The sequence below is a fragment of the Linepithema humile genome, chromosome 5 (assembly GCF_040581485.1).
Source record: "Linepithema humile isolate Giens D197 chromosome 5, Lhum_UNIL_v1.0, whole genome shotgun sequence".
Classification (NCBI taxonomy): domain Eukaryota; kingdom Metazoa; phylum Arthropoda; class Insecta; order Hymenoptera; family Formicidae; genus Linepithema; species Linepithema humile.
The window spans coordinates 6,828,847-6,843,830 of NC_090132.1; the positions used below are offsets into that span (position 1 = coordinate 6,828,847).

General features: G+C 33.7%; 2 protein-coding genes across 3 annotated transcripts in view; one reads left to right on the forward strand and one right to left on the reverse strand.

The window, feature by feature from the left end:
* The window catches only part of Ac76E (adenylate cyclase type 2 Ac76E), a 38,595-nt gene extending 29,939 nt beyond the window's left edge, over positions 1–8,656 (forward strand). For both annotated transcript variants that reach the window (XM_012364686.2, XM_012364687.2), the window contains exons 8-19: positions 793–951; positions 1,341–1,473; positions 2,690–2,760; positions 3,029–3,134; positions 3,213–3,271; positions 3,648–3,818; positions 4,198–4,432; positions 4,960–5,123; positions 5,219–5,456; positions 5,750–6,004; positions 6,268–6,385; positions 6,631–8,656. In XM_012364686.2, the coding sequence (XP_012220109.1) occupies positions 793–951; positions 1,341–1,473; positions 2,690–2,760; positions 3,029–3,134; positions 3,213–3,271; positions 3,648–3,818; positions 4,198–4,432; positions 4,960–5,123; positions 5,219–5,456; positions 5,750–6,004; positions 6,268–6,385; positions 6,631–6,896 (1,975 nt within the window). In that variant the 3' untranslated portion in view covers positions 6,897–8,656. The remainder of the gene's footprint in view (positions 1–792; positions 952–1,340; positions 1,474–2,689; positions 2,761–3,028; positions 3,135–3,212; positions 3,272–3,647; positions 3,819–4,197; positions 4,433–4,959; positions 5,124–5,218; positions 5,457–5,749; positions 6,005–6,267; positions 6,386–6,630) is intronic.
* Positions 8,545–14,724, reverse strand: Hexo1 (Hexosaminidase 1). The gene is made up of 6 exons (XM_012364688.2): positions 14,570–14,724; positions 12,037–12,451; positions 10,793–11,236; positions 9,933–10,444; positions 9,528–9,658; positions 8,545–8,906 (listed from the first exon to the last, which is right to left on the reverse strand). Exons 1-6 carry the CDS (start codon positions 14,632–14,634, stop codon positions 8,674–8,676), a joined length of 1,800 nt encoding a protein of 599 aa, XP_012220111.1. The 5' UTR covers positions 14,635–14,724; the 3' UTR covers positions 8,545–8,673.
* Positions 14,725–14,984: the final 260 nt, after the last annotated feature.

Consider the following 14,984-nt stretch of genomic DNA (forward strand, 5'->3'; position numbering starts at 1 on the left):
GCGCTTTATTAATTACAGATTTGTATGCACTTTGCCAATGATGTCCGCATATCAAAATGCGATCATTTGGCTTGCATAGCTTCGATTATACGTTTGATATAACACTGCTTTGTTACAAATGCGATTACCTCGGGTCAACGCAAATCGAAAGATTAGTCATCACTGCTGTCATAACTGCTATTCATTATTCTTAACAATTTCAATAGTTTATTGTTTTTACAAATTCCCTCATTGTCCTTTAACAGGCATCATTTAACATTTGATATCTAAATACTACATTTATTTTTAATAACAAGTTAAAAATAATTCTTTTTTTAAATATAATTTTTTGCACTAAGTAAATATAAGAGAGTTTATTGTTACTTATAATAAATAGAAATCGCGTTTTTTCCTTACTAAATTATATATCGCAAGTGCGAAATTTCTTTGAAGTCAATAATTCAAAATTTGTATTGATCGGCTACATATTTAGGCATTGTATAAAGCTATTAAAAGTTTTTGCTTCAAGTTTACATTAGATTTCCCACAGGACCAGAGTTGTAAATAATAAATTAAAGTTCTTACAATAATGAGATTTTAATCGCGGGGCTAGAAAGAGTCGCGGGGAATCAATAAAACTGCCACTTACCTTTAACGATCACGAAAATAACTCGCATTGAATAAATAGTACTCGGAATCGGATAATCGTGGAAATCTAACAAGAGACGTGCAGTGGGAATACGGGAGCGAGCATGAGAAGTGCCCGCGTGTGCGGTACGAAAATACATTTTCAAACTGTCTCCTTGCGCGTAGGTTTGTCCGCGAGGCCACCGGCTTCAACGTCGACATGAGGATAGGAATTCACACGGGAAACGTGCTGTGCGGAGTGCTTGGTCTGCGGAAATGGCAATTCGACGTGTGGAGCGACGACGTGACTCTGGCCAATCATATGGAGAGCGGCGGACTGCCGGGGTAAGGCGATTTAATGTTGTTGCAACCCTCTGGACGCGCGCCGCAGTCTACAATGTTCTACACGAAAATATATTAACGTCGACAACTAAAATATTTGTTTTCACGCAACTTCGAAAACAGAGTTCCATCGCGGATTGTACAATTTTGCAGATAATTATTTATGATTCTTTTTCTACATCTATGTTTTTACATAATTGCATAAAACTCCAGTTATATTTTAAAAAATATATCTTAGGTGTTGGAATATTAAAATTTAAAACTCTTGGCGATCGCTTGATAATTTGCGATTAGTACAACAATTTGCGAGATTTTATTTGTACAAAATCATATAAGAGAAGCAACGTTAGTCTATATTGCTATATCAGCAACGATTTCTTTGCAATTTTAAGGAGAGTTCACATCACAAAAGCTACTCTATTGCAACTGGGCGATCGATTCGAAGTTGAGCCGGGTGATGGAGGATCCCGGGACAATTATCTTGCTCAGCACAAAGTAAAGACTTTTCTTATCGTGCCAACTAAGGTAAGTGAGAATTTATCATTACTTGATAGCTTTTCAAGCGCTTCAATCTTTCCTTTGCTGATTCTGATTCCTAATTTATAATTAGAAATATTACTCTTAATCCCCGCTGCTAAATTCTCCGCTTTGTCAAAAGACAAATGGTATCGTCGAAGCATCGCGATTTCCTCATTTATTCGCCATAGCGTGCCAGTACGTGCTTTATCTTTATTGACGCGAATTAATTGTTGACATTGAGTACGGAAATTGAATTACAAGCAATTTATATATTTATACGAAAGACAGCAAATACTGGTTGTAATATTTCTTGAAAACGATGCCGATAAAAACAAATGCTTTATTTGCAATTTAAAATTGTCGCTTTAAATAAATTTTTCCGCATTCTAGAAATAGTACACTTTTATATGACAATCCAATTATCAATTTTATGAGAAAAGACTTAATTCAAATTTTTGCGGAAAGTAATGTCATTTACTTCAAATCATATTGCGAAATCGTAATACAAAAATCACCTTACAGAGTGGACAATGCAGTATTACGTGAAAAAATAGAAAATCCGTGTGAATGTCGAGACATAATCTATCAGAAAGTAATGATAAAGTTTGCCTGCGAAGTGGAAAATTATCTTATTTCTGTGTGAACGAAGTTTGAATCATAATGTTCCGTTTATCGATAAATATTCCAGCGGAAGATAGTTAAAAACTTGCTTAAAAGCCCGATAAGCCGGGCTTTCGCACCATTCTATCATCTTACATTTTTCTTGCTTGCAAATGCTCTTTTTTTTCGAGCAAATTGCAATTTCGTCATGCGACTTAAATTTTGTGTAATAAAGATATATCGAAGATCTCCTCGTAATAATTGAAAAAAAAAAATTTATTGCAGGAACAAAATGTATAAAACCATTTATATTATTCAGTGTGTGAAAATGTAATTTTGATAACAATGACGGAGATTAATTTCCGCTGCTTAAAATTCATTCGTCGTATTTCACGGCAACATAAAATTTTTCTAAGCAAGATTTTTTTAGATAATTCTCGGAAATGGAAATCTGATACTTGGTACTATCTACGTTATTTTTAACGATATTGTTTGTTGATTTTTTTAACGAGGATATTAAAACAGTTGCAAGCGGAATATAACGTATTGTACGAGATGTTATTTCTTCGTGTAAAGAGAAGACGGCAGATGCAAATTTGCTGATGGTCCTTGCTTTTCGTAGAAAAACAGAGAGGAAAGTGAAATGGAAAACGGTGGAAATCGTATACACGGACCTGGACCAGTACCCTCCAGGTGTGTTTCATTATAAAGTACTTTGAAATTCGGTTTTGATCAAAGCACGTCTCATGCAAAAATGTCAACATCACAATAGTGACGTAGCAAGAGCTAAAAGCTTTTCTGCTGTTTTGTGATTGATACTGTCATTTTTTGTGATTGCATGGAAAACTGCAACAGTATTTTTATTTATAATATCTAATATTATTTTTACAAATATTTTACTCTTTTAATTATTTATTATTTAATTCTTTATTTACGTAATATCAATAATATTTTATAACAGATCAAGGCCTAGTAGCAAAATGACAAAATACGTGGAATGTTGGGGCGCAGACAAACCTTTCGCAAATATAGCCGAAGCAACGTTAGCAAAAAATATTGGCCTAACAGTGAGTTATGATTTACTTTTATAAATAGTATCAACAAAGTAGAATTGAAATGAATTAAAATGCACTTTTCTCCGACAGAGTATTGCGATGATCGAATCCAATCTATTAGCAAACAATACCAACTGCTTTGATGCACAGTGAGTTATACAAATTACAAATTTATATCAATGCGCTAAACGGAAATTAAGATTGTTAATTTAATAACGGATATAGTACATAATAGAACGTGTTGATTTCAATATCACAGACATAATTAAATTTAACCATTAATAGGGGTAAATTTAATATCTTAATAATAATAATAATATCTCTGCATTAAATCCCTTTCTTTTCATTACGTATACATATATGAATATATATGTGATACATAGTTATTATTAAAATTAATTAATGTATTTTAATCTCTTTATATAAATATAATTTGCGGCAACAAATAAGAGTCAATTAATTAACTTAAATTAATTAACATAATCTGCAGTATAGAAACATTTTCGATTTTTATGTACAATATAGACAATGGTGCGGCGGAAATGAAGGGATTTCGCCTTTTACTTATTCGTTCAAGGATAAGAATCAGAAACAGTTATACCGAGAGCAAAGGGATGAACAATATCCTTGGTACGTCGTGGCCTCCAACGTAGTTTACACGATGATGTTCTGCATCCAGATTATTTACCTGCCAAGGCGAGTTTCTGTAACACAATCTAATCCTTAATATTTGGGTCAGCTTCACGAGAATATTACTCTGATGTCTTTATACCAAACTTGCAAAGTCAATATTTGTAAAATTTTGCAAAATAAAATAATATTATTCGTCGTAATACTATATTATTAATAGCTGTTACGTTTTTTAAACTAATAATATGAAACTTTTCTGTTGCCGAAAATAAGTTATCTAATTGGAAAAATTTTATCAATCTATTAGTCTCTGTTAACTTTTAAACTATTAAATTTTAAACTATTAAATTCTTGTAATATAATAGCATTTAAATTAATAAATAAGTAAATAATAAAAGGTTTTTATTTAGTATTGTTAAAAAACTGATTTTTTTTCTATTTATAGAAGCATTGCAGTTTACGGTTGTTTTGCGGCTGGTTTAACATCCTTGATTATATTCGCTGTAATTTCGTGGTTTAGTGGAAGAGACGACGCAGAGAACACTGACGAAACAACGAATTACATCGCGCTTAGCCGTGGTATCAGAATCACGGTATACTTGATAACGGCTCTACTGGCCATCGCGTCATCAGTCATTAGTCTGATCGAAGTTGATCAGACTGTTGGATACATTGTACCAGTATGTATAATCAAAAATAATATTTGAATATTATTTGAAACAAAAATAAATATAAAATGAATTAAAGATGAAGATTTTATAAAATGTAGGATGGTTGAGTCTCGGGGTCAAGATACATAAAAATAAAATAAATAGGTGGAAATAATCTGAAAATATATTCAACATCTTCGAATAGAGGGATATAAAAGATAGAAGTTGAAGAGCGAGCGGCGCTTTTCAAATCCATAAGATATGTCTAAACGGATTCGCGGTTCGCAGATGATTGCGGAAAAACCGACTCACGAAGATGCTCTCGTTCGCCGTTATTCTCTGCTGCTCGGAACGATCGCCTGGACAATTCGTATTTTGCTCGCTCGATCGTTAACTATTTATCACTTCCATCGTTCGCAAAGTACACACGAAAACGATATCGAAACATAATTTTCTCGCTCTCAACGCTCTCACAATACATTATACGCATACAAAAGAAAAAGATTGATTTTAAGATTTTATTCTAATTATTTTTTGTCTTTAAAAAAAACTTTCAGCTGTACGTATATTCTCCGGTGATCGCGCTAGTAGTTGGATGGACACACTTAAGAGTCGGTTTTCTGCTGAAGTTAAGCGTAATGCTACTATCCATTGCTGTAATACTCGTGGTCTTCTCTCAAGCACCAGTCATTCAACAATATTACAAAAGTACCGACGTCAAGTGAGTAAGACCCTCTCGAAACTCTCGAGCGAGCGTTATAAATCTCCTTCTTTTTCTGCAAAGCCTCTGCAACATTACGCGAACTGCTTTCGCAGGTTTTACGGCGTCCATTATTTAATGCAAGTGGGTTATCTACTGGCGCTTGTCAGTTTGATACTCCACATTCTTGATCGACAAGTGGAATATACATCTAGGACGGATATTCTGTGGAAGAGCAAGCTGAGAGTAGAGCAGGACGAAGTGGAGACGATGCGAGGAATCAATAAAATTCTCCTGGAAAATATACTACCGGCGCACGTAGCTGATCACTTTTTAGCCACGAGAGCTACGCAGGTAAACTCTTCCAACTTTTATCTCTATCGGGTTTATTTTTATCGTGATTATTCAGCGGATTGTTTTATTAAAAAACAGTAATAATATTGAATTTATGCGTCGTAATTGTCGGAATTTACGTGTTATATGCAATTACGGAATTTAATTATTAGGTATTTTACGATATGTAACATTAATTTAATTGGCATTTAAAATCATTTTATATTCAAATGTAAACATGTTCATTGTATATTTCGCGATGCACAATGATTCGAAATATTTTTGTAAACAGTATTATTATTTTTAATTAATAGGAGCTTTATCACGAGAGGTACAGTAGCATCGCTGTGATGTTTGCGTCGATTCCGAATTACAAGGAATTTTACGACGAAACCGACATAAACAAGCAAGGTCTTGAGTGTCTGCGTCTACTCAACGAGATCATTTGTGACTTCGACAAGCTCTTACTCAAGCCGAAGTTCTCGGGAATCGAGAAAATCAAGACGATAGGTAGTACTTATATGTTGGCATCCGGCTTAAGCCCGGGCAAAGAGGACGGTGATGGCAAGGTAGGGTCATAAAGTCGAAGTCAAGATCCCGTGGCTTATCTGATTTTTTTTTGTAAGATTTTTCCGTCTTTAAAGAAGTTAATAATTAGTGCGCATGTATATTGATGATGTCGATCTAAATTTAAAAAAATTGCTTGAGTAAAATATTTGTAAAAATAAAATGGAATTATGCGGATAAAATATTTTCTTGAAATATATTTTAATTATAGTTTTGATAACAGATTTTAAAATAATATTGTTTTATTATTATTTATTTTATGCAGGATGCATTGAAGCAGCAAGATCATAACGTAATCGTACTCGTTGAGTTTGCCATTGCGCTTATGACGATCTTGGATCAAATCAACAGGGACTCTTTCCAGAGATTTAAATTGAGAATAGGTAGATATTGAAAATTATTATGTTGCAACAAAAACAATAGAGTTAATGCTAACATTATATAATTTTTAATACTATTATTATTAAAAGTTTCACCAAAAAAAAATATCTCTATATCTAGAGGAATATTTTTCATAATGATAAAATATTTCTCGAATAATAAATATGACGTCACAAATATTAAGTTATTAATTGTTTCTTCGATGTTGTGCGTAATATAAATAATAGCCAAATATTTGTTGCCCCAGGCTTGAATCATGGCCCGGTGATAGCGGGCGTCGTAGGCGCTCAAAAGCCGCAGTACGATATTTGGGGAAATACGGTAAACGTTGCGTCGAGAATGGATAGTTGCGGTGAGATGGGCAAGTTGCAAGTCACCGAGGACACTGCCAAGATTCTCATGGACGCCGGATACGAGCTCGTTTGCCGAGGGCCGACGTACGTGAAGGGCAAGGGAACTCTCACCACGTACTTCGTGAAGACACCCTTCGACTACAAAGAGGACAACTATTAACAATACAAAATCGGGAATAATCAAACTTCACTTTCGTGAGTGAAAAAAATATTTTCCATGGCACTATTGAGTCTCTGAAATAAGTAGTACAAACAACGTTGAGCACGAAAAGTTTGCAAAAAAAGAAAAAAAAAAAAAAACAGGATCTTAACTTGTCTGAGCGGATTAAGAAAAGATGTATTGCCAAACCAGGCGATTCCAGAGTTTTAACGATCTATCTGTTGTTGTGAAATGTTTGTGAATGTTAGGTTTACTCGTTTAACTCGTAAATAAGGTTTTAACTTTTTGCGCGAGAAAAATGACATCAAAGAAGTGACATTTTTAAGAAGTTTATCATAATAATCGAAACAGTTGTAATACACAGCTATCAAAGAATTTCTGGGAGGAAGTACAGTCCAAAATCTTTTTGATAGCATCTCGTATTCAAGAATATCGACTTCATCTTTGCGGTTTATGTGTTAAAAAATGAATAATCGGCATGACATACCAATACGGATGTTTAAGATTATCATCCTCTCGATGTTTTTGTCCTGCACTTGATCCAAAGTTGTACAACTCGCTGAATTCGGGATGCCCTCGCTGCTCTCGCGACAAGGTTTATGGCTCTTCGTAGCTAATTATATCTTAATTTCTTTTGTTCTCGCATTCTCCGGGCCGTAAGAGTTCAAACACAATAAAAGGAATTATACATAAAAAATTAGAAATAAGAAATTAAATTTTTATATGTAGAATGTCATGCTTCAATTTATAATAAAAAATAAATAATAAAGATATAGTTTATTTCCTATTTTTTTATTTTGAAACTTTATTCCTTATTTTTAATATTTTATGTATGATGCCTTTTCTAAGAGATAGATGCTATTTTTAACGGGGAAAGGTACATCCATTCTCTCTTATTCTTCCATAGACTTCCAAGCAAACGAGAAATACAAGAATTCACAGACAAGCCAGTTGTGCAGCCTTGATTTAATCAAAGAAAAAGTAAAAAAATGGCTATGTTTTGAAACTAATTTTACGTCTTAGAGACGAGACAGACGATGATCTCATATATGTGTATTTTGCAAGATACTCCAGAATCGTTGCATAAAAATTTTAAACACTGACTCTATCCAGTTTTTAGCTTATCGATTACTCATTCGTAATCTCATAAGCATCGTTACACGGTACCTGCAAATAGATTAACTTTACCTGTACATACATACGCATACATACTTGTACATGTACGATTAATTCGTTTTGAGAGCTGTAACATACTCAAATAATTTTGAACGAATTTCCATTTAATTTGCATCGAGAAACAACGAGAACGCCTCAGTCCTAATGTATGATCGATGTATGACATTGCTTTGTACAATCGGTATTTATTGCCTTTCTTCACAGTTCGAAGATATTGTGAACGTGACTATGCGAATAAAAATATAATAGCAAAATTTGTTGCATTGCAGTATTATTATTGTTGAATTTTATTTTGTAGTATTATAATAATAATAGTGTTTAACAGAAAAAGAGTGTGTTTCTCTTTAAACAGAATTTAATTTTTGTCTCGATTGCATTTGATTGTGGCAATGTGAAACGTCGATTGAAAGTTTTGATTCAGAACGTCAATTGCTAAAAATGAATTGCACGCGAAGGAAATGAGACAACAAAATCAAAATGGTTGTGGCGATTTATTTTAAAGTGCTCTAAAGTAAAATTATTCTAACATTAAAATTGTAAAAAGAAAGAGTTTGGATAGAAATAAAAACAGATATGAGTTTTTACAGCACAGTTTTTAAATTTACGCGTAACATGAGCCTTGGTTTTGCAAGCACCATTCAGGTTCCAAACTGTCCGCGTCGATTCCGCGTTCGACGAGTCTCTCACGATGTCTCAGCATTCGCTGTTCGGCATGATGCCATTTGAAATCCGGCTCGCTCCATAATCTCTCGGCCATCGCGGCCGATCTCGGCCACAATCTTGAATCGACAGACGTGCTATCTGCCTGTTCGGTCCAAAGCGCTGCTTCTCCACCTACAAAAAAAAACACGTAAGAACTTAAAGCACCAATTATCGCAACCATTTGCGTCGCTATGCGCTATGCTGAGCGCGATGCGCCATTAGTACGGGCGAATGCGTATTGTTAGTGTGCTACGCGTGCATTGAAGTCACTCGGCTATTCGGCTTGCAAAACTCGGCCATTCGACCGCACTGTTCTGTCACACCGAGACGTCACATTCAGACTCTTATAATTGAACAATTTTTAAATAGCTGTAACTCGGCGAAAAATCGCAGACAAAAAGTTAAAAAAACTTGAAATTTGTACTTTATATGCTTTCGGTCGTTTTTAAATATTTTTTGTTTTCACAGTCCTGAGCTCGAAAAAAGAACACATTGTTTTATTCTTAAAATTACGTACTTTCAATACTCTGTAGCTTGACAAAACAATTTTTCTCGCAAAATTTAGAACAAGTGTCAAAAATATTTACCTTCAAAACGTGTTTTTTTAACTTTACTGCGATTTTTTGTGTCCGCGTTACGCGACTTTAAAGCCAACTCTACATATTGTGAAAAATAACGTTTAGCATTGATGGTAGTATTAGCGTAAAAATACAGGTTTAACTTTAGATAATAAAAATTGAATAACAAATTTACCTAGAATAAGGTGCTTTTTGTTCTCGTATCCCTGCCTCTTGATCATTTGCAACGGAGAATTATCATAGATCTTTTGCCAGCCTTTGTATGGCGTGCACCAATTGTTACCTTCTCCTATCCAGGCTGAAAATCTAAGAAAGATAAAACATATTAAAAAATAATTAAAGCTCAGCTCTCAAAAAATGTAATCTGCATTCATAGCACAAATTATGATTATGCGATCATATGCTGCACATTTTTGTTCACAGAAATAGATATATTTAATTAAATTATTATTAACATCTATCATGTGCAAGTCGAGATATTAAAAAATTCTGTTTATTTTTTTTTATTTTTGCGAAAATATAATATGATTTTTGGTAAAGGAAAAAATATACAGCATTTAATTCCATCAATTTTTCTCACCCGCAGTCAAGATAGAGAGCATCGTAATTGGAGAAAATAATCTTGAAGTTATTTTGCAGCAGTCTGCCGATAGTCTCGTCATCGCCAGTTGTCCAAATCTGTATTATGTATTTCTTAGGATCGATATGTTGAAGATTCTCTTTACTGGTCAGTCCACTTGTCCACAAAATAGCCGGAACATCCTTGCCGCCATTGGCGATCTTCAGCTTCTCCAGAGCCTTCTCCTGGAAATAATCCCACAACAAGTAGAAGCTTCTCTCGCTTAGATCCCATCCCTTCTTCAGCATCCAGTCGGTGATGATGTTCACTGATCTCCAGCACTCGATGTTGACCTCGTCGCCGCCCATGTGAAAGATGTCTGGCTGCTGGAAATCTTCCACCATGTCCTTGTAAATTCCCCCAAGAACCTCGTACATCCTCTCGCTAGTAGGATTCAGTTGACCGCATGGCGGCTCCACGCAATATTTCATCCAAGGTTCGGCTTTGAAGCAAACTGTCGCGTTGTCGCCAACCTGTTCGTGCATTAACGCATCGTGCATTAATAAAAGATATGTCATAAAAAAACGACAAATTCCGTCGAACATTTCTTTTATATTTTTATATTTGTCTTTTATTACATTATTTGCAAAGATTTTCTTCTTTACGACTATTATAAATTCACAATATGCTGCAATTATTAAAATTTTATAAATATAGGTACTAATACCTTCTTCGAGATAACGAAGAAATCTCTGGCAAAAACTTTGAATTGTATAGAACAGCCATATGTTAAACCACATGTTGGATTAACCGTCAAATCGCATTATCCGTTATTATCTGTCCACGTTACTTTTATTGATATCACGAAAGTTATTACTCACCCACTGCCAACCTTCGCCAACGTGCGCTGGTGCGTCGAATTCAGGCAGGACTCTGACACCGCGGACCAAAGCATAATCGACTATTTCCCTAATCATCTCAGACGTGTAGATCTTAGTTGGCGTGTAGCTGCCGTACTTAACAAACTTAGGCCATGTTCTACTGACGTAAGGAAAGCTGTGAGAGTCGGTGATGTGCCAGTGAAAGGTATTCAACTTTGACATGGCCATGCCATCGATCGTTCGCAGAATCGTCGCCTTGTCGACGTAATTTCGACTCGTGTCCAGTAGAATTCCGCGATAAGGATATTTCGGAGCGTCCACGATGTACACTCCGTTGGCCACTTGAATCTGGCTGCGTAAATCGTCGAAAACGATGAGCTGGCTAAGGGTCTCCAAAGCGTGTCGAGCTCCGAAATACGTATTCGCCGTGACATCGACTTTCACCTGAGGATTGTTTTATTGAGAAGACTGTCTCTCTCACTCAGTATTCATAAAACAAGACTCAATCCGTTATCCTCGAGAGAATAAAAGAAAGAACGACAGAAAAAAGTAAATAATAAAAAATGTTTTACTTGACTTTTATTCAATTTATTATAATAATATTTTTCCATATATAATTTAATTAAATTTTCATTGTTTCTGTATCTGTTAAAAACAATAACTAAAGTGAATAAAACTTCAAGAAATATTTGAATGTTTTTAAAACTCTTAATATCTTGTTTTCTCGACCGCGTAATTCGGAAAGTTTTATTTTGATTTAACTAACATATCTCATTGAGAAAGATTATATGATTAATAGCGGTTTAACACAGCGGAAACCACGATCTAACTATGAGATAATATGCTCATATATGTATACATATATATAGTTATATCTTTTTTGAATGTGTGAATCGCAGGAAACTTGTTTCTAGATACTGAGAATTTACTTCAGTAGTTAAACTGTCACGATAATATTGATGATGCATTAAAATATTCACATTTTTAATTTTCCATTGTTTTTATTTATAAGAATCTTTATAAGAATCTAAGAATTCTTTGTAAAAAACGCGGCGATTCTTATTATTTTATTATTATTTTTAATATCCAATAGACACATTGTCCATTTTATTTAAATACGAAAACACATCAATCACAGTGTGACAATTCACAAAAAACTTCATTAGTTCAACAAGAATACGAAGTAAATTTATTCAAGCAGTCACGCTTCTACTTCTAATTTGCTATTTTTTGCTATAACTCACCAGTCCATCGGAATCAGAAGCCACTTGGAGAGTGTAGCTCTCGTCCGTGTCCAAGGTCAATTTAGCGTTGTCAAGATTAAGTTTATCGTTGAAGCGAATCACTAATCCGGTACCGCCACCGTTCACAGTTACAGGGCCGCCGAGCTTCTTCGCATTCTCCTTTAAACGATCCACATTCCTCTGGAGGAGATTTCCTACCACCGTTTGAGTAGAAATTCCTATCAGTACAATATTATTGGGATCGAGCTGCACCACGGATTCACCGATGGATAGGTGTCCCGTCGGCCTCGGCCAAAGGGTTCCACCTTGACCGCATGTCAATTGGCACACGCTAAGAGCGACTGGATTGCTGTCTTGTTCCGTAATTAATACTTTCTTGCAGAGACCGCCATCGCATTTATAATGCCAAGGAGAGCTGATTTGAAAAATAAAGAAAAGAAAAATAGCGATTATTTTTACCGGAAAATCTGCTTTTTTATTTAATTTTATCAAATTAAAACTTTTGTGATTCTTATCTTAATTTTATAACTTTATTATTCTGTTAACTGCAACTTATTATGCAACTGTATTGATAAGAATAATTTAATTACGCATGCTGATTGACTGTAAGATGTGAGGTATGAATAACTTATATATAATAAATATAGCGATTAAAAAATATCGTTTCCGATAAAAGAGATGCAATAAGAATAATCTTGTTATTGCACACTACTTTTTTATATTATTAATCGGTTAATTATGTAATAATATAAAATAAACTATTTTGTCTTATAATATAAATTACTTATAAAAACATTCTTTACATAAAGCTTTGAAATTAGTACGAGTGTTATCATTTTTTCACGCTAATCGTAATACAAATTGCAATCACAGAGTATAATTGATTGTTTTTTTATTATCTTTATTTTACTATCAATCTCATTGATATTTTTCCAAATGTATTTAAAGAAACGAGGTCTGTAGTAATGTGTAAGTGTTTAAATCCCGTTGTGAGATTGTAATGGAAGTCTCTAGCCGCGTTAAAGATTGATGCTGATCATGCCTTCTCATTTGGTATTCATAAAACGAAACTCAAAGCCGACATGCTCGAAAGAATTGTAATACTACGGTACGTAACCATGCATTGCCACTTCATATTTTAGTCATTTCTGAGGCGCGAAAAAAAAAAAAATAGTTCCATCTTTTAAAAAAATTTTATGTCAGCTAAATAAAATAATACATAATAATAAAGAAATATTATTATAATTTTATAAAGATAAAATAAAAAATATATTACCTGTTACACTAAACATTTTCATTTGTAAGAATAATAATTTTGAGAAAAAAATTGCATTTTATTTTATACAATATTTCATCTAAGATTGTATTACATTTTCCTAAAGATTTTTATTTAAACATTATAATGTAAATCAGGTCCAATGTTTTACAAAAATCAAATTACATAAGAAAACTGGACTGTCATGTCAATACCAGATGTTTGCGCAAAATTTATATTTATATACACAACAAACGTTTCAGACGTGATCCTTTTCACACAATGTACGTGATCTTGCTTTATCTATTAAATTTTAAATTTTTCTTGTTGTATTCTGATCCAAAAAATTGAAGTTTTATTATTATTCATAGTTATTTCTAATGCTGTTTCATCCACAAACTCAAAAACTGCAAAAGCAATAAGAGCACAATAATCTTCTAAATTACAAATAAACGAAAGCTGCCACAAGCCCGAGCTACATTTAATAGCTCATATATTTTTCTGTATTATGTATGTTTGTTACGAAGTCATCTTGAGAGTTATATATTCAGCCTACAACCTTATTATAATTTATATATGCATGCGTTTTTGTTTTGTATTGATATGATAGGTTAAAATTTATGTACATACACTAATGATGAGTGGTCAAAATAAATGTGCCGAAACGTATGTACATTATAATATAGAAAAATATATAAGCAACTAGATCTAGCTTGTGGTAGTTTTCATTTATTTGTAATTTATTAGATAAATAAGTAAGCCGAATTACATTGATTTATTATTAGTGTTTGATTTATTTAGTAGAATCTTCTAAATGCCTCCGAACTTTGGGAAGACCTCTCAGTACGATCGATACGGTCTATTTCTCAATGAATCCACCCACCTGTTGCTTTCACCGTGTATCAAACGAATTACCTTTCTATCTAAACTAACGCTCACATAGTTGGATAGCGATGTGGCGCTATTACCTGATCGCTACAAAAGCATGTATATTATGTATTACACGCACATGTTTTCCAGTATACGAAGAAACAGCTGATGATGATCGAGCAAAGTAACAGAGCGGCATCAAAACTCGAAATCAATATAATTTCAGTAAATAGATACTAAATTATCTACATTTTCCAATATTATACCACTTTTAAATGATTAAACTCGAGATGCGCGAAAATAATATCTGCATTTATACGCGACATGACAATACGACATCCATTAAAATTTCAAGAAAATTTAATTTGATAAAATCGAAACAATATCAATCTTTAAATTTGTACTTACGTGTATTCTACGGCTTGATTGAGGCCGGATTGGAGCGCGAGGACGATGATCAATAGAGCGATCATACTGCTTAATGTGATCGCTACAGCTGCTGTCCGTCGAATGTTAGGTTGTCGTTTCGCAGAATGATTTTATCCTTCGCCCGAAGATCAAATTCATGCTATGTTTGTGAGAGGGGATGAATTAAGTGGGGCAAAACCCATGGATATCTCTAATGTGCGAAAAATTCACACGCGATTATTACAAATGTTACATTTTGCTGTGCTGTAATAGATCTAATAGTTCAAGAACGAAAATAAAATATAAAAATATCCATTTTAAAAATCTGATTTATATTTATCTAAATCTTGAACATATTTATTAACAAAATCTGTTTCTGTAACGTCAATTATCTCGTTATTAAAATTGAATAATA

Coding starts and splice junctions, on each gene's coding strand:
- Hexo1 (XM_012364688.2), bottom strand. CDS start 14,634: ATGATCGCTCTATTGATCATCGTCCTCGCGCTCCAATCCGGCCTCAAT. Junction 11,237..12,036: donor CTTCTGATTCCGATGGACTG/GTGAGTTATAGC, acceptor AACAATCCTCAG/GTGAAAGTCGATGTCACGGC. Junction 10,445..10,792: donor TTGGCGAAGGTTGGCAGTGG/GTGAGTAATAAC, acceptor ATGCACGAACAG/GTTGGCGACAACGCGACAGT.